At 43.2% G+C, this 26,048-nt stretch overlaps 1 protein-coding gene across 4 annotated transcripts in view; it reads right to left on the bottom strand.

Annotated features, from left to right (window-relative positions):
* LOC138492643 (tRNA (32-2'-O)-methyltransferase regulator THADA-like) overlaps window positions 1-26,048 on the bottom strand; it is a 511,604-nt gene that overhangs the window by 474,094 nt on the left and 11,462 nt on the right. For 3 of the 4 annotated variants that reach the window (XM_069619943.1, XM_069619946.1, XM_069619944.1), the window contains exon 2: window positions 9,173-9,350. The exons of the other annotated variant lie outside the window; for it this stretch is intronic. In XM_069619943.1, the coding sequence (XP_069476044.1) occupies window positions 9,173-9,350 (178 nt within the window). The remainder of the gene's footprint in view (window positions 1-9,172; window positions 9,351-26,048) is intronic. 4 annotated transcript variants of the gene reach the window in all.

The raw sequence follows: 26,048 nt of genomic DNA, 5'->3' as shown, positions 1-26,048 counted from the left end.
GGCAAGTTCAAGTGTTGAAACCCTGGCAGGAGCGTACACCAGGCAAAGTGAAAAGGTGTGTGACGAATAACAGGTAAAGGAAATCGCAAAGAGGGCTAATGCCCTTGAGATTGTGAGTTGTTTTATAAAGTGAAGGGGAAACTTGGCAGGGGAGTATACCAGGTGGCCTGCAAACCTGGGACATGCACCCAAACTTCAAGTAGTAGAAAGGAAAGCCACTCCCTGGAACTGTCAATGTACCGGGAAGAGGGATGTGCCCTGTTGGGCTATATGGAACTTGATTATTCTTTGTTGCAACTTGTTTTATTTCCTTGGAGAGAAGAGAAACCTGGGAAGGAGATTCATTCCCTGGAACTGTGAATATTGTTCACTGAGAACTTTTTATTTGATTTATACCTTTTTGTTAGAGCTGCACAATTGTGCACTTCGAGAATCAGAGACAATATCCTTAGCACTTTAGAGTTTGTTTTCAGAGTATCTAGGAAAGCCTAGGAGAGGCCTATGATAGGATTTTGGACATCTTGGCAACGGACATGCCCTTAGCTTTGGTTGAGGTAGGGAAAACACCTCCTATCATAGGCATAGTGAGGCATTTTCCAACCCATTTTTCTTTCAATAAAAGTCTATATCCAAAACCACGAGTCCTCGGTGTCCGCGTCTCATTTCTGACTCCTCACATGTGGTAAAAGGTGGTATCAAATTTTGAATAAATATTCAATTGATCTTCTTTTATTAACTACAGAAGAATTAGTAAAGCACCTACATAGGATCGATCCATTAATTACAATTTTGGAAAGCAATCTTTCTCAAAGTGTTAAATACATTTTATTAACATTTATGAAAAACAAAATCAGTAACAGAAGAATAAAGAATAAGGTTAAAAAATTGTAAAACAGGAAAGCGTTGTAGTTAACAACTAATTTGAACAATAACAGGATTTAATAATGTACTTCTTATAAGAGCAGACAAGAAGTAATGGGGGAAACATGTGGGGATAAGTAATGCAAAAAGTATAGAAAATGATAATATAATGCATTTTATAGTTAAAATCGTTATCTATTACGAAGATACCTAGTAAACATATCCCATTTTTTAAAGAATTTGGGAGAACTATTACTAAAGTAGGCATGACATTTTTCAATTCTATGAATAGAACAAATACAAATCCACTACATATTATAAGAAGGTTTATGAGAGGTTTTTTTCAATTAGATGAGATGAAATGAAGGCCAATACAAAGGAAAACAGATTAGGAGAGGATATATGCCGTCTGATAGCACCGCGAGTAGAGCACCCACTTTGACATCTGTGCAGAGCCTGCTGATGCAGGTTCGAATCCCGGCAGGGCCAAACTCAGCCTTTCATCCTTTCGAGGTCGATAAATGAACACCACACACCATGGGTAATAATAAGCAGCGCGCAGATACCTTAGGGTTCATAGCACTATATAAATGCTAAATTATTATTATTGTGTTCAGTTAAGGATTAGCAATGGTTTTGCTCATTAGATTACATACAGTTAGTGGTTCATGAAAATTAAAAACCGCCATCACATATTTACAATTAGAAATATAATGTATATGGCACTACAGGCAGGGATTAGAGGTGTTAATTGACAGCTTGAAAATGTTCACTGGAATAAGGTTTCCAAATGTTTTCAAAAATATCAGAGACCGATGCAAACACCAAACAATTGTCCATTATTTAATAGTGTTAGTACTTAATAGATTTCTATAATCAGTTTCATTTAAAAAAGAATACAATTTAGCAGCTCTAGTGGAATAATGATTAATTATTAATAGTATAAATTTAGAAGGAAGTCTCTGCGAAGCATTGGGTAGAGCCTTAGAAACAGAACCAAATTGTAGAATTAAGTCTAATCAGAAAATATTTATTGAACTAAATACATATATTAGCTAAGTCATGAGAATTTTATATAAGTGTGTTCCAAATGGTTTTAAAAAAGTGTATAGAAGAGGGGATTTTATTAAATTCGTCTAATATTCAGATGAAGTTTGAAGAAAGTTGGAGAGGGAAAGTGGGGCTATTGAGATTCTCCCTTAAACCAAGTAGGGGTCTCAATCAAATGGTTCTCATTGTAAAGGAAAATTACACTTTGACGAAGAATAAAAGCTCTCTAATATGTTTGGAAATTGGGGAATTCAACACCACCATTATTTCTGGATAGTTTACGTTTATTCAATGCAATTCTTGTGATTTTGTTGTTCCAGGGGAATTTGGAGAGCAAGCTATCAAGCTTATTAATAAAACAAAGTGGGAAAAGATACTGGAATCATACTGATCAAATATCAAACAATAGGACCAACAGTCATTTTAATGGAGTCAAGATGTCCCGACCAGGTCAGAACTAAGGAAGACATCTTATAATTAAATCTTTAACTTTGTCAAGGACTGGTGATATATTTAAAGCAATCTTTGCATCAACATCTTTTGATACATTAATACCAAGCTATTTAATAGATGAGGGACACCATGTCATACCATGTAGAGGTATATTAGAAAGAGAGCAGCCATTGGTTAGAGGTAGAATTTCAGATTTGTCATAATTTAATTTTTAACCAGAGACTAATGAGAAATCATGTATCGTAGGAATAAATTGTGCCGGTTTAGATAAAGTAAAATATCATCTGCTGATAACTTATCAAAATTATTCTCCATAAGTATTCCAGGGATGTTTTAATTTGTTCCAATACTTTGTAGAAATGGTTTTAGAACTAAACTAAACAACATCTTGGAGAGGGGACACCCTTGTCGAGTTCCTCTTAAAATAGGAAAATATTGTGAAAGTGTATTATTAACAAGAAGTCATGTAGAAGTTGTGGAATAAAGGTTTTATAAATCTAGAACAAGTAGGACTTCATACGTGCCATTTTAATGAGTCAAACATAAATGACCAGGATAGTCGGTCATAGCTTTTTCAGCAGCTAGAGTAAGAAGAGCCATGGGATCAATTGATTTTTGAGGGTGAGACAGAATATTGAAAAGTATTCTAGCACCAGAAGAATGAGTAACAGACATTTGTAAACCCCGTTTGATCAGTATCAATAATTATAGGCAAAAGAATGTTCCAATATACTGGCCAAGATTTTTGCAAACATTTTAGAGTCCGAATTAATAAGTGAAATAGAGCGATCATTTTTAATTAGCAAAAGGTCTTTATCGGGTTTGGGAAAGATAATTAATAAAGCTTCTCCAAAAGGTACCAAAGCTCTGTCTCGGGGAAAAGACACAAGAGGTTTAGGATAAAGTAATTCTGAGAAAAATCAAAAAAAAAAAAGTTGAATATCCATCAGGATCTGTGGTTTGCACGTTAATGGGATCATCTACTGGGACAGGTCAACTGGTTGAGTAGGGGATTTAGTATGGTTTGCCAAAAACTGATTTATTTCAGAAATTCTTATTGCAGGATTGGAGGTTTAATAGTCTGAATAAAAATCAAAAAAGACTTTACTAATCTCATTCTTGTTAGGAATTCTTCTACCAGTTGAGTCTGTAAAAGACACAATTGTAGATGTCACTTTGTTATGTTTTAAATATGCGGCTAATAATTTACCAGCCTTAGTGGAGTCTCCATAATATGTAGCTTTGATTCAGAGCAGAGTTGCAAGCCTTCTCTGTACACATTTTATTTCAATATGTTTAGCCAATAAATCTTTTAAAGTATCATTAGATGGGTGATTATAACACGCTGTTCAAGTGATTTAATAGAATGAAGTAAATCATTACAAATTGTTTCAGCTGCTTTTTCTTAAAAGCAATACATTGTATAATAAAACCCCTGAAAGCAGCTTTCAGCACGATTATTATTAAAGAACTCTAGCATGAAATAATTGTTTTTTTCAATAAAAGTAGGCTCATTTAAAAGAGTTCAATCTCTACCTAGAAGAATAATTATACTGCAGTTCCCTTTAAAGTGAAGTAAGGAGTGGGGAATGACCTGAAATAGTTAAGGGACCCATTTCAGAATTCTGAATGGCAGAGATTAATGGTGAGTTAAAGATATATACTAGTCTAGAGAAACACTGATGTGGTGTAGTGAAGAATGTATATTTTTTCAGTTCAGGATGACAAATACATCTAAATCAACTTTGAAGTTAAAATAAATTCTTGTCGGAATTTGATGCATCAAACTTGCCATTAGATTTATGATCCATTGTAAAGTCACAAATCTGATTACAATCTCCACAGATAATTAAACAATCTGGATCTTTCCTGATTAATTTATGTTTTAAACCACTCTGAAAGCAAGGGTTATGAGCATTAGGACCACAAATGTTCACTATAGTAACAGATACGTTATTAATAATAGCATCAATAGTAATTCAATGCTCATCCGAATCCTTCTCATCATTAATTAAACATGAGTTCTCTTGCAACACCACCTTTTTTATGAAGTGCAGTAGACAAAAGGGTATGGCCAACCCCCAGTTTTGTACGTTTATTATTTCAGTTTCAGAGTTCGGGTGTGTTTCTTGAATGCAGGCAATGTCCATCTTAGATTTAGATAATTGAGTCAACATCTTTTGGCGATTTGGATGATTAAGTACTTTGACATTCCAAGTCACAACACTGATACTCATCAGATATGGAGGAAAACAATAAATGCACCTAAAGATGAAAAAAGCAGTCATATAGACAATGTGGAATCTCTAATAGTTTCACCAGAAATCACAAGATGTTTTCTGTACGTAAAATGACCATAATACACTGCAAGCTTGAATAATGTTAAAAACACGTAAGAGAAAACACAGGAAGAAGAATCATAATACAATAGGTGAAGATGATAAAAGTTATAAATTTAGAAAAACATAGAAATAAGATGAGATAAAAAGAGAAGAAACAGGAACAGGAGTAGAAACCTTTAGATTAAAAAGAGTGACATAAAAAGTCAAAAAGTGATGAAAGAAATAAAGAATTTAGCATTCCTTGGGACCGCCAGGAGTAGGAGAAAGAAAAGCATCAATGACTCCACATGTCTCTGACAGTGCGAAGATTAAGGGTAAGAATAAGAGAATTATAAAGAAAAAAGAGGGAAACAACCTAGGATAGCCAAGCATAAAAGCTAAGAAGAGTTATCGTTAATATAGGAGAAGAGAGACAAAAAGACCCAGAAAGAATTCTAGGAATTGCAAGTTTATCTTGTAGAGATGCTAAGGTTGAACCTCCTATTTTAAATCGGGGGATCTAGGTTGGTCCCTTGTTCTTTCATGGGTTTCTAATGTATTAGGAGAAGCCACAAACTCAATATTATTCCGAGGCTCGTTGAATTTTCACAATTTATTTTTGTGGCGTTTATAGGTGGTTTGTTTAGAATCTGGATCATCATGAAAGGCTTTAGATGATAAAGTATTATCTATTAAAGATGTTTTTATGGAAGTAGACCCAAGGATTGTATGCAAATGGAAAGATCGCCGAGGTTCCAAAAATTCTTTAGTAGGACCATCCAGGATAGTGATAACCATTCTGACAGGATCGAGCAAGCGATATCTTATTCCAAGTTTTTTAAGGCAGGCCTCATTTCTAGGAATCTTTTCCTTTTAATCTGTGTTGCTAAATAAAAGTCACACTTTTAAGGGTTTTTAGCCCCTGTAATTTTGTTCACTTTTTTCTGGAGTTCAATAGAAACAGATATTAGCCCTTCTCCTGCCTGTCCTCCAATTCTGTAACATCTGTTTCTAGTTGTAATATTCTTTGATGCATATTTTCTGTGCCTTCCAATCTATCATCAATACAGGAAATATGTTCTTCAGCGCCTTGTAGTCTCACTGAAACAATTTTCATTTCATTTTTAAAGAACTGTGAATCTTCCTGCATAGATGACAAACGAGTGTCCAGCATAGATATAGATAAGCGAATATTAGATAGTTTGCTTAGAATTTTATCCATGCCCAGATTGAAGGAAGAAAGATCATTAAGAGAGATTTTACATACCTCTTCTTTTGTATCAGACATGTTGAAAAGTTAATGCTATTGGTCAAATAACACAGAAAATAGTTAAAATCGTAGTATTCTTTGAGAAAACCAAGTCCAATGGGAAATTCAAACATTTTAGTATTAAATGTGGGTATCAGGTGTCAGCAGTGAGTAGGCCCAGAGGCAAAAGTCAAGTATAGTCAAAACGTAGCTAGCTACGTCCATCACGTTACTGCAGGAACTGGGTGTGTTAATCTACATCAGCGCTGGAACGTAAATCGAGGTAGGAGAAAATCCTGGACCCTCCGTACCGATCAGTGGACCGTATCCACCACCATTTACTCAGAAAACCGCAAACTATGCGGTCGAGTTCCCGTATGAAGTAAACGGGTGAGCCACTGAACAGCTGCGTCAGAGTTACACCACACCTCTGGATGATTATGATAATCCCAACATCTTACACCCATTCAAAAGGTAAGAATGATGATCCTTATGTTAAAAATAGATTACATGTTTAGATTAGAAAAATAACATTGAGGAATTATGTACCCATAATAATAATCCTCATTTGGTCAGAGAAATGGCTGATGGGCACGCCCCCATCTTTCTCAAAGTTTACCCAAGGAAAGCTAATGCTCACATTGGAATCTATTCATCAAAAACTGAACAGTTATAAGAAGGAACTATACGCAAAAATCAGATAGTACAAACGTGATACTTTGGATTATAAATTTGGCTTCATGGAAAGATGCCCATCAGAAGAAAGAAAACAGAGACTCAACTGGTATTTAGACAATCTAGTAGTGTCTCTTTGGACACTTCAAGTACAAAATTGGACCATTAGGCTCAGGTATTTGTGGCAGCAGTGCAAAGTGCTTCGGAAACAACAGCTTTCAAGACTAATACTGTTATTGTAGATACACGTCAGGTTGCATTGGCCAAGTAAAGGTTTGGAATTTAGTAATATTCATATTAATTTTCTTTCTGTAATATTTGTTTACTAGAAGAAGTCAGGATAGATCTTCCTGTTAAGAAGGAGCAGAAGTTAACCCTAAACACTTAGAGCTAACAGATATCCCCGACATGCTTTTTTAATAATTCAAGATTGGGATATTTTTTTTTTAAATACTGCTATTAAATATATTTTGAAATTAGCCAATCTTTCACAAAATAATGTGAACAAAAGATTATAAGTCAGGGTAAATACATGGCGAAATGTGGCATTGAGTGTTGATACAATAGAAACTGTTTATCACTACTTGTTTTTCCTTAAATTAATCATAATGTTAGAAGTGGTGTTATTTCCATTAAGCACTCAACAAATGTACATCTCGATCAATATTTATCTTTTCGTATGTATCAATGTGATTCTTTTTTCAAAGTTGTTTCTTGGGTTAGGCTGGTGAGAGAGTGGCACCATTCCTACAGACTATGCAGGACTTTGTGATTCGATCTTTATGGAATACAAGTAGTGGATTTCCATTGGTGTCTGCACCAACATTCCAAGTGAAACTTTTCTGAGATCTATATTATATTATATTATATATTATTCTGTGATCCATATTATAATTGAATGACATTGAATTAAAAGGCATTTACAAGCAGTTCTGAAGGAGAATTTATGAAATAGTCCAATACTTCAGCTGCCATTTCTGCCACGGTACACACTAGCATTTCACTGAAGCAAATCAGGCATGTGCCAATCAGAAAATTGAGAGCTGGAAAGGAAGACAATGCGCAGTACACAATTATTTCTACCAGTCAGGTGCCTGCTGGGTCTAGAGACCCACACTTGTGGTCTCGCGCAGAAGGGATGTGACCTAGCAGTTCGGGCTGGACTTCCCCTTTGGCGGTGGGACCAAGCCTGATTTGCATGTGGTCCTTCCCTTTCAGTAATGGCTTGGCAGGTGAAGAACAATGGTCTGGAGGGTTGCCCAGAGTAATGCCAGAGGTTAAGATTAATTTGAAACCTTCCAGCCATCACCTTTTTTGTTTTCCTTTAGTCACCCTGAGTAGGACGGATCTGCCCAGGTGTGGGTCCCGTGCCTGCTGGGCTTAGAGACCCAAGCTACTCCTCACTGATGAGGCACAACAAAGCTGAAACATGTTTGGTGATGCTTGTGGTCTCGTGCAGAAGGGATGTGACCTAGCAGTTCGAGCTGGACATCCCCTTTACGGGTGGGACCAAGCCTGATTTGCATATGGTCCTTCCCCTTTCTGTAATGGCTTGCCAGGCAAAGAATAATGGCCTGGAAGGTTGCCCAGAGCCATGCTAGAGGTTAGGATTTATTTGAAACGTGCCATCTCCTCTTTTATTTTGCTTAAAATGCAATATGCAACTCTCAAATATGCAAGTGTTCAGATTAAAGTGCCAACATGTCCGTTGTAATGTTGTAAATACATTTGTCGAATCAGTTTCATACTCCAGTTAATGACACATTAGCATGCCACGTTCAACAGTGTCATTCGAGTTGCTCCCCAGTTAAGCGCTGCCCATGCTAATTTCTACTTTGTTCCAAGACGAGGACTATGTCATTTTCACATTTCCTCCAGAAAGGCATCATGCCCATTTCAATAGTGCCATCCAAGTCTAACCCTGATGAGCATATTTTCACGCAACATTCTACATTTTCCATTCACTTCAACTAGAAAGTCTGGCCCATCGAAAGATATCCTTTGTCCAGGTAGATACTTTCTACTTCAGCTAAATTATCCACCAGCCAAACAAATAATACGCTAAGTAGAACATGACAACCACACCTTGTATGCGTAGACTGATACACACTTCTTTCTGCTTCATGCAGGGACTATTGTTGCTGATGTCATACAATGAAACACAAAGACTGCACTCTTGAAGATCACTCCTTTACAGTGTAACAACAATAGCAACAACATTGACGCGACATGCTGAAACACACAAGGACAGGTCAAGGCAACTGCAACAAAATGAAATACTGAAGCATACTGAAACACAGGAACAAATCCACAAAACTGCAGCAAGTTTGCAGACACTTCGACAAGTCACGTCATAATACATGTTACACCAATCACAATAGTGAAGGACATAATAGGATATGATGTGCTAAATATCAAGACATGTTGAGCATCCACATACCGAGAAGTCTGCAAGGAGGACTGACATGTTGCAAGTTGCTGTGACACACTATCACTGTTGCGTGTGACTGCCACATTGTGGAACATGCACTAACAACTTGCCCAAGAGCACTGAGGTACTCACCTTCTCAAGCTTAGCAAAGGTGCCGGAGCTGTTGGCTGACTCCATCTGCATGAGGAGCAAGCAGCTGACCAGGGGCAGCACATCACAGTCATCCAGCCCTGCCAATGATGGAATCGCCTTCTGCAGGAGCTCCAGGGCCTCGTCTAGGATCCTGTCCTTACAGCGCTTCACTGAAGCACTGCCAATAAAACATAGTTATTAAAGAAGCAAATTCCGTCCTGCCCCACCTACAATTTTCAGACTGTATTGAGCTGCTACTTTCACCCAAAGATACAACTTCATGAGCTCCTCTAAATCCTTAAATTTCTTGTGCGCCAAACCTAATATGATCATTCGATAGACTTGAAATATCCTATTTTTCTATAGTCCCAGATGTTTCTTGCATTACCCTATAGTGGTCATTTCAGATGATCCCTGTAGCCTGAGCACTTCTGCTGCGCTTGCTTAACAGTCTCGGGAGGATAGCTCAGGGGCAACGCGAATAACAGTCTTGGGAGGATAGCTCATGGGCAACATGCTCACCTCGGAAGCAAGACGACACAGATCAACAGAGGTTCGATTCCCGGTCCGTGATAATGATAATTAATGAACTCCATCGCAGATACTCTTCCTCTAGCCCCTGCACCAATAAACTATAGAACAGGAATACATTTTTGTTTGTATATGACCTATGGCTCACTTCTAGTTTCCCCTATATGATAAATATCACACCTATATTTTCCGACATCAACACAAATGCCAACTCTACCTCGCCAAAGCTAACGTGCGATGTAGTCCAGCAGACTTTGTGAGTCCCTGTAACTTGCTAGCTTCAGGATGTGCAATCCTTCTTTAGCCCTTCATCCTACCAGTTTTATTATACAGTGCTTTATTATTATTATTATGGTATTTATTGAAGGCGAAACTAGCTTTGAGAAGCAACGCAGCGCTTTACAGAGGTATACAACAATACAGATGCATAATGGAGCACTATAGAACAGATATACAGTGGGGAGTAGGATACAGAGGGGCACAGAGTATGGGGTACAGCTGTACTGGGTAGCAGGAAGAAGAGGGGTGGGCAGTGTCTAGCGAGTCATGTGGCACAAAGGGTGATGTGATGGCCTAGGTGTTGAGGAGAGACTCCTTGAAGAGTGGGGTCTTGAATACTTTTCTGAATTGAAGGAGTGTGGGGGCAAATCTGATGCTGACGGGGAGGAGGTTCCATAGTCATGGGGGACAGGCACAGACGGCTTGTTTTCTGGTCCTTTCAAGTCTGCACGTGTCGTGGCTTTTGGTGGTGCGGTGTCCTCCCAAGATGCTTAGTTTCTCTGTGAGGTAGCTGGGTGACTTGAGTGCGACTGCCTAATAAATGATACAGCAACACTTAAAGGTGATTTGTTCATGCAGCGAGAGCCAGTGAAGGTCGATGAGGGCCGGGATGATATGGTCATCTGGTAGACCCTTGATGAAGCACGCAGCTGCGTGTAGGACACTTCTCAGGGGCACAAGGGAGGACGACGGGAGGTCTTTCGAGGAGTGCATTGCCCCATCCAGGTGGGATAGGACCAGTGCTTGAATGGTGGATCTAAAGCTGTCCGGAGGGAGGAAGGGCTTGACATTCCACAGGTGGGCGAGCCAATACCATGCTACCTGAGTTTTCATAATATGTGTATCTTAAAGGAGAGGTGTTTGTCGATGAGGAACCCAAGGGACTTGGCACAGGAGGTGAGATCGGGTGTGAAGCCCTCAGAGTTCATGGTTGATAGCCAGATCTGTATGTTCGGTGTTGTTAGTGAGGAGTAGGAATTCAGTCTTGGAGGGGTTGAGCTTAAAGTATGCACTAGATATGCAAGACTGGATCAACGAGAGGCAGGTTTAGAGCCTATAGATGTCCTTGATGGAGTCGATCTTGAGTTATAGCTGTGTGTTGTTGGCGTATTGGTGGATGTGGATGTTCTGTGTGGCTAGGAGGGCTCCGAGCGGCTACATGTATGATTGACAATGACTGGGGAGAGGATAAAACCCTGCAGGGGTTTTGCAAGCTTTTTAATGTGATCCCCTATAATGCTTGTTTTTATCCTAAGTCTCCACAGGTGGTAGTCCAGCAGTGAGTGTAGTCAGCTGCATAGAACTCTTGACTCTGCTGTTTTGTTCCCAAAGGCTCTGTTTGGAGGTGGCACACGCTGCCTCATCTACAGCTCCCAGCGAAGTGTGGGAATGCGGTGGTGACTGCAGGCGGAAAGCCACTGAGTGACCAATTCATCACAGAATATGGTGACTGTGTTCTGGTCTTGCAGTGTGGGTGAATCCGTTGAATGTTTAATTTTCCTGGCTCTTTTCTATTACATCATGCCCCCAAAATGCTAAAAATGTTACAATCTAAGAAGCAAGTCAATCCCTGCTGATCTGCATTAATTAGCAAACAAGGACGCGGCAACCAAGGAACAAGACTTGCCTGCTTGTCATCTTGCGGACACCTCCCACTGTTCAGAAGAACTAATCAATGCGGTTGCTGCTAATAAGATTAAATATCAAACCAAAACAAAAAATATCACTCTTCTTCATTACATAAAATCAGCCAACAACTTCTGATCATAAGTCTCAGGAATTAGTTCACTGCGTATCAGTCAGTCAAACACGCAATGCAGAAATCTCCCAACACACAGGATCGGAGGTCTTGGTCAGGAAAGTCCCGGGAGGATAGCTCAGCGGCAGCGTGCGCGTCTTGGAAGCAAGACGAAACGAAGCAACAACAGGTTCGATCCCCGGGTCCGCGCTTAGAAACCTCTGGGTGTTTAAGCGCGTTAGAAATATTTAACTAAGACAAAAAAAAAAAAAAGAAAAAACACAATTACTTAACTAAGAAAAACAAACAATTCCTGTAACAGCGCCTCGATGCCTGCGGGCTGTGTGAGCGCTTTATAAATGTTAAAAATAAAAAATAAAAAAATAAAAGTATTACTTGGACACTAAGAGATCCGGTGAGGCATGCCTCTATGTCAAAAACTACTACACTGACAAACCTATTTACTCTATCGCGATCCATCCTATATGTAACTAGCACACCAACTCAAGATCAGGACCTAAATGTGGGGAAACTATCAACGTTATGCCTCAAATTCCATTACAACTCTAAACTTGGTATTGAGGTGGTTAGCGAGTTTGGTGAAAAACATAACTGAAGACATTAAAAACACACTCAATGACTTTGGACAGTATCTGGCGTACAATCGACGAACTAAAGAACCATTTCACATTAAGCTCAAATCCTCGAGTCAACAGGACACCAAGTAATAGCAACTTAGGTTTGGGCGATACCCTGGATAATCCTGACCTAATCACAATGGGGTCTCTTGGGTGAGATGTGGTAAATACAGATATTAATGGCCACAGTGCAGTGCTAGTCATTGATGACCCGAACCCATGGGAAACCAGAGCGTTGCTTCCCACACCAACGGTGTGCAAGGCATGTTACCCAGCTAGCTCAACAACTGGTGGGAAAAAGAAAAGTAAATCTATCAAAGGCAAACACAAGCAAAATAAAGCAACCAAACAAAAAGGGTAAAAAAAAAAGAAATCTTTGCGAGCCTTCCTGGGCAACCTATGTGCGAACGTGGCTAAGGTAAATCATGGGGATACCCAGGGCACTAACACCAGATTACTGGAAGAGGACTTGGCATCCCATAAGAAAAGGTAAAAAGAAGAATTACAAAGCCAACAAGAAGCAGGCAGAAGTAGGATGAATTTGACCATTTACCATTTCTAACATGAAAGGCTCACCCAGGAGGTGGAAACAGCCAGAAATTGGATCCAACTAAGGACAGGTCGGTGCGTTCCATTTTTGAAGAAGGTAACTTAGTCACTGAAACTCGGAATGTCTCTGCAATGGTCCAATGTGACTCAAGAAGAATGGACAATATAAAAGTAACAATAAGTGACCATTTACAGGAGAAGTTACCTAAGAACACAAAGTGGTGTACTACATAAAAATCAGGATAAAGGTGAGGAGCTCCCCAAGTCTCCCAATTACATGCCAAGATAAACAGCAGATTTACCCCTGGCTTCCACAGCCATCCTTAACAGGTCTGCTCTTCTGGAGCTCTTGAAGTTAATAGAATGTCCAAGACGCACAGAATACCAAGACCTGGACCAAATGAATTGAATTCACAGCTAAAATGTTGGATGACGTTATCATACATATAAAATCACGAATAGTGTACAACTTGGTGTTTGGGGAAATTTAGTCTTTCAAGTCATTGGGATAAGACATGACTCCATATTAGAAAATTAAATGCAGCTCAACATTATATAAAAAAAATCAACTTTACCCAAGGTTTCCGAACACCCATCTTAGTGGTATTGGAAAACAAAGAAAACTTAAACAGGTTGTGCTATTGGTGGAATTTGCAGTGCATAATGTAGTCACGGAGGTCTAAATGTTAGATTGGTCCTGGCTTCTGACTTCACTGCAAAATCTAAATGGGATAGAATAAGATATTGGGTTAAGTGACAAGTTAGCAGTCTTATCCTGGAACACCAGAGGACATAGTTGTCTGATCAGTGACAATGTGTCATTCCCTTGTTTATCTGATTTTGATATTATATTCTTACAGGAGGTTTGGCTTCTGGAATCCCTGTATTTAGATGGCTTTAAAGTATTTTTCCAAAAATCACATTAGGGCTTGATGGGCTGCCCGTACGGCGGTCTTTTCATTGTGATCGAAAAATCCTCAGAAATCGCAACAGTACAAATTCCATAAACTCCTTTAGGAGTCCAGATAATTCGTCTTGTTTGGCCCTCGGGGAGAGATCTTGCTCTAACAAATATATACTGGAATCCGGCCTTCCTAGATGAGACTACACTGTCATAGACAATGAACTATCCTTTGCTATCTATTCATGTAACAGTTTGCACTCTCTTTTTGATAATAGTATGCAACTTAAATTGTACTTGCTTTGATTCAGATGATTTTGATAGTACAAAAAACTTAAGTACATCACGTCATGGGTTAATGTGGTCAGACTTAATGGAATGTTGGGGTTTGAGTAAAGCAAATGGAAATGTAGTAGATGAAATTCCCCCCAGCCCACATGGGGGAGAGGCACATCATGGTCCATTATCGATTATACATATTTGTCTAATGACTTATTTGTTAAATGTAACCAGTGTTTGGTGATTATAACAGAAAAAAGTGATCATTCCGCATTGATAATGCACTTTAAATGGGAGGGGGTACAACATCATTAGGAATATAAAATAACAAACATGTGTGCTAATTCAACCAAAGATAGGCTGAATTAGAACCCCTCTACAAAACGAAGGATTCAATGACGGAATTGCAATGTTATCTCATCAACAGTTGCACAGTGTAAAGATGAGATGTAACTATTAGAAATATAAAAGAAGCAATGAGTGGCAATATGAGCTTAACTCACTCTCACAAGGTCCAAAATAATAATCACACAAATGATTTTGATATCCTGATATAAACAAAGAAAAGAGTATTCCAAACTAATATACGGACCTTGAAGGTGTCGTTACCTGGTAAAGACCAAATGATTCTCAAGAAGCATGTGCTACAAGAATTGTCTTAAAGCGCATAAAAGACCTATTGCCATACGGCCACCAGGGGGCGCAGAGACTGCCATGTACTCTGCGTGAGCTCCGCCGCAACCGCCCCAAAAGATGGACTGAGCCCCCACTTTTTGGACCCCCCCACCGGAGAAAAAGCGTGAGGCAGCAGTAGGAATACCTCGCCCAACGCTGGGAAAAATTCAGAGCAAAAACGGACCCGGGATCCCGACAAACTCCGTGTTCTAAGCCGCGGCCGTCCGACCGGCGAGAAAGCAAAACTAAACACGTGCGCTGAAGGGCCTTCACGGGCCACAAACTCGCAACAGAACCTACGCGGCCACGGAGGACCACGACCCTGAGCAGATATCGGACATACAGCATCGGATAACGGCTTCAGACCCACTCCTCGCCCCCCAAGGACCCCCCCGCTACCCCGGATCCCGATGGTCGAGAAAACCCGAGCCTCCGGAAAAGGGTGACACAACGGCGCTGAAACACCTAGCGCCGACCAACGGACCACCCAACGATCCACCCAGGAACCGAAACGGGGAGGCCCCCATCAGAGACGCCCCCAACCCCAGCATGCGACCCAACTGATACTATAACACAGGCGTGGTATCTCCGACCCTGAGACTACTACGGAGCACACCATCCTGGTGAAACAGAAACCACATCAAACGGAGGGCAAGGCCCCTGGACACAGGGCGTGTGCCTCCTCCAACCACAATCGCCAGGCTCGCTCTCCTCGCCACCATCCTTGCAGTTCACCTCGAGAGCCCGAAACCCGCTGTGGCAACCATCACACCACCGGAAGGTACCACCCCATGCACCCTGCAACGGCCCACTACAGAGGGTAAGGTCCCCAAAACCGGGGCGTGTGCCTCCTCTGCCTGTCGCTTTGCAGGAATCCCAACATCACCATCAAAGACCCGCATGGACTTTAAACATAAGCTCCAGCACTTCGTCTACGCTCCCACCCTTCCCGCCTTAACTGAACCAGCAATGGCGGACAACATCACTACGGGAAATGAACTCGCAGCGGCAACGAAAGGAGACATTGCTGCCCTTTTGGGCGAAATAAAGAACCTGGGCACCAACATAGGAGGCAAAATAGACAGGATCACCCAAAGACTCGACAGCATGGAAGACAGGCTGGAAGGGGTCGAAAATAACCAGACCTCAATCGACACACTGGAGATACAACTTGGACAGAGAATGGCGGACCTGGAACGGAAAGAAGACGAGTTTAGACTCAAACTGGACGATTTGGAAAATAGAGAAAGAAGGAACAACATACGCATCTTTGGCATTCCTGAAAAGGAAGGGGAAACTGAGGCGGACCTCAAGGAAACACTCCACAACATTATTAAACTCCTCACGGCGGATGATGAAGTGGATGAACCCGTAACGGAACGAATACACAGGGCAGGAGGCCCTACAGGTGGCCCACGTTCGGTTCTTGCCCGATTCCACCGCTTCAGAGATAAAGCCAGGATCCTCGAGAAGGCCAGAAGGAGCGACGAGATCACTTTAGGCGGAGTACGAATCTCAATTTACCAGGATCTTTCCTCCCTGACTCTCGCTCTCAGGAGGATGTGTGGCCCACTCACGAAGATGCTCAAAGAAAAGAATATTCGATACAGGTGGGGCTACCCCTTCTCACTTTCATTCGAATACGACGGAACCAGATTCAGGCTGAGATCCGAGAAAGAAATACAAGCATGCATATCTAACCTCCTTGACACTCGGGGAGAGGAGGCTGGCCGGGGAGAATCACACGGAGAAGGACGAGAGTGGCGGGTCCAGGGCCCCAGGAGAAAAAGAGTAAAGGGGTCGCGAAAGTTCCGGAGAGGCAATATCTCCCCAGAAGCAGATAACTGAATCCGAACGATACTGGTAAGACAGTTCCAATTACATATGCGAACGATGCACTGAGGCGATACGAACACGCATATTTTCCCTGACTCTAATGACTAAAATTAGGGGGGAACCATGGAGGGGCTCACTCCGGACAATAATGACTTCTTTGGTTAGGGGGCGTGAAGTAACGGCCCCCCGAGGTGGTCCGACGCCGACCTGGAGCAACACGCCAGGTTAGATCGGACGCCTTCAATTAGGAATGGGGATGGGAGGGAAGGGAGTGGGGGGAAAGGCCAGCGGGCCGAGGAGGGTCAAGGCAGCGAGAATAGTGCATCAAAACAAGCATGGCAGCAAGCAGCCCACGAGAGCGATGTGTTACCAAATACGCACGATGAGACTGTTTCCTATGAGAAAGAGCAATGATAATAGACACTAACACAAGGAAAAATGTCTCCTTGAGAGTTGGGACACTCAATGTAAAAGGACTCAATTCACCGACGAAACGGTCCCTTGCCGCCAGAGAATTCCGTAGGGCTGAAATAGATATCCTCTTCCTGCAGGAAACGAAATACATAAAAGGAGAAGAAAGACTGATCCTTGGGAAACGAGTTGGGAACGAATACTGGGGCTCCGGCCCGCTTAGGAAAGGAGGGGTGGGAATCCTTGTCAGGAAAGGTATAGCATTCACTCCCACCAGGACATGGTCTGATGTAGAAGGACGAGCCCTGCTCGTGAATGGACAAATAGGGAAGGTAAACGTAACGATTGCAACCCTGTACTCCCCGAATACGGGTCAGTCGAGATTCCTCTCCAGAACGATCCCCAAGATATTACTAGAAGCCACCGGGCACATCATCCTAGGCGGAGACTTTAACCAATGGGCAGACCCGGTCAAAGATCGGAAACCTGGGAACCCCAACGCGAGCCACCAAAACAGACTAGAGCTAACTGAGCTGGCACAAACGATGGAAATGTATAATATGATAGACGTATGGAGAGCACATCATCCCGAACGACAAGGCTACACCTTCTACTCCGCCCCACACAATACGTACACCCGAATTGACTACATACACCTATCCAGAGAGCTCGCTGAGGTCACAGCTAAAGCGGACATATCCCCGATCACATGGTCGGACCACGACATGGTCCTCACAGACATTCATTGGGCAGATCTCCCGACCAAGTGTGGCAAATGGCGCTGCAATGAGAGCCTCCGGAAAGATGCTGTCTTTAGAACCGAAATGGAGACGGAGATCTCCAAATTCTTCGAAACAAACGACAATGGTGAAACGTCTAAACATATCGTCTGGGAGGCAGGAAAGGCTACCTGGAGCGGGATCCTGATAAGGGAGGGCTCATCGAAGAAGAGGGAGCGTAACCTTATCGAACAGAGACTACGAACAGAAATTCACCAACTGGAGAGAAGAACCGAACCAAACGCAGAACTAGATCCCAAGAAAATGGCCAGAGCTAGAGAGAAACAAAACGAACTGAAACTATTGGAACACGAACAAGTGGTGCGCAAATTAAGGTTTTTGAAGCAAAAATTCTACGAGAAAGGGGACAAGGCCGATGCGCTTCTCGCTGCTAGGCTCCGTGAGCAGAGAGCTGAACGAAGAGTAGTTGAAATTGCTGAGGATAACTCCCGAACACCACACGCCCACACCACTATTCCAGAATCGTTCGCCGACTTTTATGAGGCACTCTACTCTTCTAAAGTGAACCCTGAACAAATAGACACTGAAACGTACCTGTCCTCAATAAATGTCCCCCGCATACCCCAACAGGATGCTGAACTGTTGGAATCCCCTATCACAGAATCCGAAGTCCAAGCCGCTATAAAGAGGCTAACCCTAGGGAAATCCCCGGGAGAGGATGGCTATACGGCCGGATTTTTTAAAACCTTCATGGCAACACTGTCTCCCTTTCTAACGACCCTTTTCAATGAGATAATGGACACCGGGAAACCCCCAGATTCCTTTACTAGAGCATTGATCACAGTGATCCCCAAGGTGGGGAGGGACCCTACGAAATGTGCCTCGTACCGCCCCATCTCCCTCCTTAACCTGGACGCCAAAATCTATACTAGGATCCTGGCCGCGAGGTTGGAAACACTAATCCCGCAACTTATACACCCTGACCAGGTTGGGTTTATACTAGGGAGACAGGGAGCGGACACGTTGCGCAAAACCCTCCATCTCATCCACACATCCCAGACTCTGGACAACGACCCGGTCCTACTCTCTATCGACGCAGAAAAGGCCTTTGACAGGGTGGAATGGGGTTTCCTAAAATCAGTATTATTTAAAGTGGGAATGGGCACGAGGTTCAGGACAGCGATACAGGCAGTATACTCAGATCCGAAAGCCTCAATATTCGTGAATGGTGAATATTCCAGATGGTTCTCCTTGCATCGTGGGACTAGACAGGGATGTCCCCTATCCGCAATCCTCTTTGCACTCTCACTAGAGCCCCTGGCGATAACGATGAGGGCCGATCCCATCCTACAGGGCATTCGACTGGGATCTATGGAGTACAAAATTGCTCTCTATGCAGATGATATCCTCCTCCACATTACTAATCCCCTTTCTTCCATCCCTCGGGCCCTCTGTCTGTTGGAAGAATATGGTAAATTATCAGGGTTCAAAGTAAACAAAACCAAGTCGACACTCTTTCCCCTCCAAGGCACAGAAGATGAGAATACCACCAAATTCTCTCCCCTGGGCCTTAAAATTGAACACACAAAACTACAATATCTGGGGATACAAATTACAAAAAAGCTGAGTGACCTATACGAAGCTAACTTCCCCACCCTGCTGAACCAGTTCAAGTTGGATCTGGCAAAATGGGACAAACTCACAATATCCTGGCTTGGTCGACTTAATGCGATAAAGATGGTGTCCCTCCCTCGATTCCTATACCCCTTCCAAATGTTACCCATCAGGATCCCGATCAGTTTCTTTACTGAAACCAAAAGGACTATGCTCCGATTTTTATGGCAAGGGAAGAGAGCAAGGATCCCGTATAAGATCTTAACACTCCCCAAAGACAAGGGAGGGGTCGGATTCCCTAACCTTCACAAATACTACGAAGCATCCCAACTTAGAGTACTAATTCCACACCTACGCAATCGGACAGACATCCATTGGGTTAATATGGATAACCACTATTTCTCACCAGCCACTGTATCGGAATGGCTCTGGGCTCCAAAAGAGAGGATTCGGAGAAAACTCAAAGATCACCCTATACTGAACACCATCTGGGACATTTGGACATATGGGAAGAACATGCAAAACATTACCACCTGGCCAGCCCCCTTAAGCCATCTATGGTCTCCTGGAATCAACGACCACATTCCGAATGTAGGACGATTCCAAGCATGGTATGAGGCAGGACTGGAAAGAGTGGGGCAACTACAAAGAAAGGACTCCTTTATCCCTCTCCCAGAATTAACGGAAGCCCTCGGAATAGGCCCACTATCCACCTTTCAATATATACAAATTAAAGGTGTTCTGACGAGACCTCTGTGGAAGCCCAAATTAATGAGAGATCTCACTCCCTTTGAGAAAATACTCGACTCAAGAACTGAAACGAAAGGCCTGATTTCGGACATGTATAAGGCACTGACTGGAGGGGAGGGAGTGAACACGGATGCACTGAAAAGTAGATGGGAAAAGGATTTTGGCGAACAGATTACATCGGATCTATGGGACACCATATGCCAAGCGGCCACACAAATATCCATCTCAAACCAATACAAGCTCCATGCAATCAAACTGCTCCACAGATGGCAATACGATCCAGTCAGGTTATCCAAAATGTTCCAAACAGTCAAGCCAGAGTGTTGGCGGGGATGCGGAGAGAAAGCGGACTATTGGCACATGTGGTGGGGGTGCCCCCAAATAAAATTCTTCTGGTCTGAGGTGTTGGGCTGGATCAAGGAGGTCAACGGCATTGTCAGAACAGATAATCCCTACCTCATACTTTTCGGCCTTGAGAAGGATGAAGAGGACTGGATCAAAATAAAGGACATAGCACCGCATCTGCTTCTAGCAGCAAGAGCAACGCTGGTGATGAAATGGAAAGCCCCCACAACTCCTACGAAAAACAAATGGATCAACGTTGCCACCAATATATGCATAATGGAACATATCACAGCGTCACTACACGGAAGATCGTCGCAGATCGAAGCTCTCTGGATGGAGTACAAGAGCATATACTTACCCAATGGACTCCTCAACCACAAGCTGATCACCCCGAGAACGGGAGACCGAAACGAGACTTGAATAAAACAGAGCCCGCTGCCACTACTATATTTTCTCACGATTGAGGAAGGTCCCGACAACACATGTTAAACTCTGCTTTTCACATGATGAACGCTGCAAGAGCTGTACGAAACGCTGTCTGACCTTGGGGAGGGAAGGGGGTGGGCAACAGGGGTGGGGGGAGGAGTCATGTTTACATCCGAACATTATGTATGGAGATCGTGTCTGCCGGACAGACACGGAATACATGGAGTCTTCTATTATTTCTGCTTAGTTATACTGTTATAAGATTTGTACTGGTTTTCAGAATGTTGTACCATGACTTACACTTGCAAAACTTAATAAAACCAAATTTACAACAAAAAAAAAAGACCTATTGCCCACAAACATAGTGAGAAGAGGCTGAAAATAATTTGTAAGGGAAATTCATCTTCCCTTTGGCAAATGGTAAATGAAGAACAATCCTCACTAGTTGATCTCTAATTGAACCCGATTTCATCTAGAAATAGGGACAATATTATGAATCATTTTGTGTGCTATGTGAGGTACGATTCCAACATTTCTTAAAATCAACAAGGGGGAAAGATGGTCTTTTGGTATCGACAGAGGGGACATAAACTTATTTATAAAAAAAGATCAGAGCATCAGCTTCAATGGGACCGGATGGTATCCCTACATCAGTTCTAAAGGCATAGCCAGAGCTATGGGGTAGACTATGAACTGGGCTATTTAAGAGCATGATATATACTAGCACACACCCACCATCCTGGATAAATTCCATTATAATACCAATATATACAAAACGTGACAGTCTCTGAAAAGGTATAGACCAATTGCATTGATGGATTGCTCTAGCAAAATATTTGCTGCATTAGGCCTACATGAACTAAACACCTGGTCAAATGCATCGCTTTAAGTTACATAAATATCAAACAGGCTTTCGCAAGAATGTGGGAACCCCACTAAATGGTTTCCTACTGTCTTATTGCTACATTAACCCTTTATTAAGGATGGCCTACCGACACATTTTGCTAGTATCGATGTAACTAATGCATAAGATTGTGTAAACTGGAATTTCCTATGGCTTAAGTTGGAAACATGGGGACAACCCGCACATCTGTTGAACATATTGGTCTTCCTCCATAAGGAAACACATATTCAAGTAAGGCTAAACAGTGAAGGCCTCTTATCGAACAAGATCAAAAGCTTGTGAGGGTCCCACGAGAGGTGCGTATTGGCCCCCACACTATTTAACCTGTATATGTCGGATCTAGGGAAATATGTCAGTACCGCTTGTGCTTTTCCACCACACGGGTCAAAGTGGATCTATTTCAGGTTCACCCTCTACAAAAGACCTAACCAAACATCAATAGTGCAGTGAGTAAAAGTCAAAGTTCCACTATATGTTGCTCAAATAAAGAGGTTCCATAAAAAGGTATGGGAGATGTTCTTATATTCCGTTGCTAAAACTGTATGAACAGGAAATAATTCCAAGTTTAATTTATGGCTTACAGCAGTTAATAAAGTCTGATTGGTCATTCTTTAACACAGAAGGTCTGATTTGGTGAAGAGTTTTATCCCTTCCTCGTGGAAATATGATTGCAATTAGTATGAATCTGGTCTGGTTTCCCTTGTAACCCATGTGAAATGAAAACTATAATAATACACTCAAAGTAGCAGATCCCAGTAAGAACTCTACGTAATGTACGTTACAGAAGAAAAACTCAGAAACATTACAACATTTTGATTCTATATGTTCTGGCACTCTGGAAAGGCTGGGCGTAAACCAAAACCAAACCAACCCAAACTCACGTCCTGACACAGCCCTTTCCATGCTCCACTCTGCTAAATCTGACACTCTCAATGTTCATGAAGATCCGAATGAGACCCAAACCGAAGTGCAACTCTGGGCACGACTCAGACCTCTTCACCCTTAAACACAAGTACAGGGTGGCCAAGAGGAAAAGGCATGCTTCCGGTACCTCCTCTGACAAACAGGCCTGCCGCCTGCTCCAAAGGCAATACCAGCACTCTGTCCACACTAAGAAGAGAGCCCACATCCAAGCCGCGTCTCTGCGGCATCTAACAACTCGGGTGAACTCTTTAAAATCTGCAAGGAGCTGGTCAATCCTGCTGCAGTCTCTACCTCTCCTGTCACCGACCAGCCCCTCTGCATGGCCCTGGCTTCTCATTTCATCTCTAAAACTCAGTACATCGTGTCATCTCTCTCTTCCTCTTCCCCTCCTCCCTCTACTCCCTGCTCTTCCTCTGGCCCTTCTTCGGCCACCTCTCCTCCCTTCTTCTCTACCTTTCCCCTGTTCTCCTCTGACAAGGTTTCTAGACAAGTCCAATCTATGAAAGTCTTGTCAAAACAGGTTCATCCCTGTTCCCCCCAAACCATTAAGGGCCACATTGACACCCTAGCTCCTGCTCTTGCTGATTTCTGCAACCACTCCTTTGCCACTGGAGTCTTCCCCCTACCCCATGAAGCACTCCCTTGTGCATCATCATCTTAAGAATCCCTCTGCCGATCCTTCCTACCCGGCAAACTATCGTCCAAACTCCATCACTCCTTTCCTGGTCAAACTCCCGGAAACAAATTGCCATCTTCCAGCTTAAACTTCACACTGAATCTGTTGGTTGTCTCCATGACCATCAGTCTGGCTTCAGAGCTGCCAAAAGCACGGAAACTGCTCTCCTAAACATCCGTGAAGACCTGCTCTCCAAACATGATTCCAACACCTCCTGTGTCCTCATCTTACTTTATCTCTCTTCTGCCTTTGACAAGGTCAACCATGCCATCATGCTCAACCGCCTCCGTAATGTTACACCATCCACTGGTCACCTTACGCACACGAATACCCATGCAGTCACGAAGCCCTCCATCTCAGGTCCTGTTCTGCCTTCCCCTTCTGACCTCATGTCCGCACTCCCTCAAGCAGCACGGCAGCAGCGCACACGAGGGCATCTAACGCGCTATGGTCATATTCACCCATTGCAATGTTGGCAGCTGCCCTGGCGTCTTGGAGACAGTCGACGGAGACGCCGGCTTTTTCCTTCGCTTCGTCACGCCCTCAGGAAGACCCAGCAGCGTTTTGAAAACTTGGGTCATGTGACAAGGAAACGTGCTACATCATCGGTCATGTGACACTCTTAGGCCCCTTTAAAACCAGAGAGGGAACGCTCATTCAGTGCTTCACAGGTGACTCAATCGGGCACTGTTCGGCGTCTTCCTGTCTCCACATCTTGAACCTGGACTACAGACTTTTCTTCTTGGATTCCTCTGTCAAGCCCTTGGATACTGTTTTGCTCTGCTGTTTCAGGACCTTTGAACTGTATTTTTGGATTCCTTTGGATTACCCCCTGGTTACGACGAACTTGGCTGGCTTTTTGACCTTGGAACTCTTAACGGACTGTTTTCGGATTTCCTCTTCTGTTACCTTTTGGAGTACCCTTTCCAACCAGGTCTTGCAGTACCTATTTCTACAACAAACTACGCCTACCCGCTGCCGCTTGCTACACTCTGCAGCCACACGGAACACCTCCATTCTCATCTTTGTTCCTCCTGTCCCCAGACCCTTGGTAAGCCCCTTGATATTTGTTACCTCGCTATTCAGTGTATTGTTTGCCATTGTACTGACCCATTGCTTGCTTTACAGCGGTCGAGGGGTCACCGGTGTTCCTGGTTCCTGGCGTTCTTCGGCACTCAAACAACCTATGGCCTCAAGGATTGCTCAGGAAGTTATTTGTATCTTTCTGAGTGGAACTTGTGGACAGAGGCCCCATAATCTCCACGACCATCAAGTCATAACACGTAATAACCTGGCTATCACCGATCAGGCCCTGGCTTGGCTGACCTCCTTCCTCCCAGGTCCAACTTGGGTCCTTCCTCTCTATCTCTACCTGCGGTGTCCCCCAAGGGTCTAACCTCTCTCCCTGGTTGTTCAACCAATACCTGGCACTTCTTGTGCACCGCATTGCCGCTCTCTGCCCCAACTTTCAGTGCTATGCGGATGACAACTTATTTTCAGGCTCCCTTCCGCCACCTCTTCTCCTCCTCTTATCTCAGACTGTCTGTCCGCAACCCAGGAGGCGTGCGCCATCAATGATCTCTGCCTTAATACCAGTAAGACCGAGATTCTCCTCATCGGCACATCTGCTCCCTCCTTTCCTGACACTCTCTGGCCGGCCTCTCTTGGCCATCTTCCTGCTCCCAACTGTGAGACTAAAAACCTCAGGGTCATCTTCGACTCACTTTACTTCTCTCCTCACATCTCTGACGTCTCTAAGAAGTCCTCACATCTCTGATGTTTCTAAGAAGTCACACTACCAGCTGCACCTCCTCAGAGTTATTCTTCCTTTCTTATCCTTCCCCCAGAAGCTCACGGTCCTCTCTAGGCTGGACTACTGCACCAGCCTCTTTCTAAATCTGCCTGCCTCTACTCTCTGCAATTCATCCAAAACATGACTGCAAGACTTGTCCTTGGCCTCAAGCCTAGTGATCTTATCTCTCCAGGACTGAAATCTCTTCACTGGCTCCCAGTGGCAGGAAGGATTAAGTTCAAAACCCTCTGCATTGTCCACAACGCCTTCTGGGGCCTGAGACCTCAATACCTTCAACTTTATCTTCCTAAATATCTTCTCTCTCGAGCTCTTCGCTCATCCGCCTCCAACTCCCTCAGGGTCAGTCGCTTCTCCAAGCAGCGAGTTGGTGGTAGATCTCTTTCTTCTGCTGGGGTCCCCGTCTGGAACAGCCTGCCTGCCTCTCTGAAACTTGAGGAGAACCATCTCCGGTTCCACAAGAACCTCAAGACCTTCCTCTTTGCTTCTGCTTTCTCTCCTCCTCTCCCATGCTGATCTCCTGGCTAAATTTGAAACTGCACTGGTTATGTAGCTACCCTCTGATCTCCGGCCCAGGTGCCCTCCCCACCAGTTGCAAACCTGCACTGCCTCCTGGCAACCCTTGCGCTTGGGAGCTGTTTCTGTATCCCTACAGCCCCGAATAGCACTTGACCCCTGATGTCTGCTCTTACCCTTGCAGTTGCCACCAGCTGGCCGCACTTTTATTTATTGTCTTATTTATTTTACTGTTATCCTATGTACTGCACTGCCCCCTCCCGTTTCCCCCTGCACTTTTCCCCTTCCCCACCCCCCTGTACTTGCGCAATCTCAATGTCACCTGGCCTAGTAG

This window comes from Ambystoma mexicanum, chromosome 10 (assembly GCF_040938575.1).
Source record: "Ambystoma mexicanum isolate Mex_15411 chromosome 10, UKY_AmexF1_1, whole genome shotgun sequence".
Taxonomy (NCBI): domain Eukaryota; kingdom Metazoa; phylum Chordata; class Amphibia; order Caudata; family Ambystomatidae; genus Ambystoma; species Ambystoma mexicanum.
The sequence above is the reverse complement of the archived record's forward strand: the minus strand, read 5'-3'. Positions and strand labels throughout refer to the sequence as shown.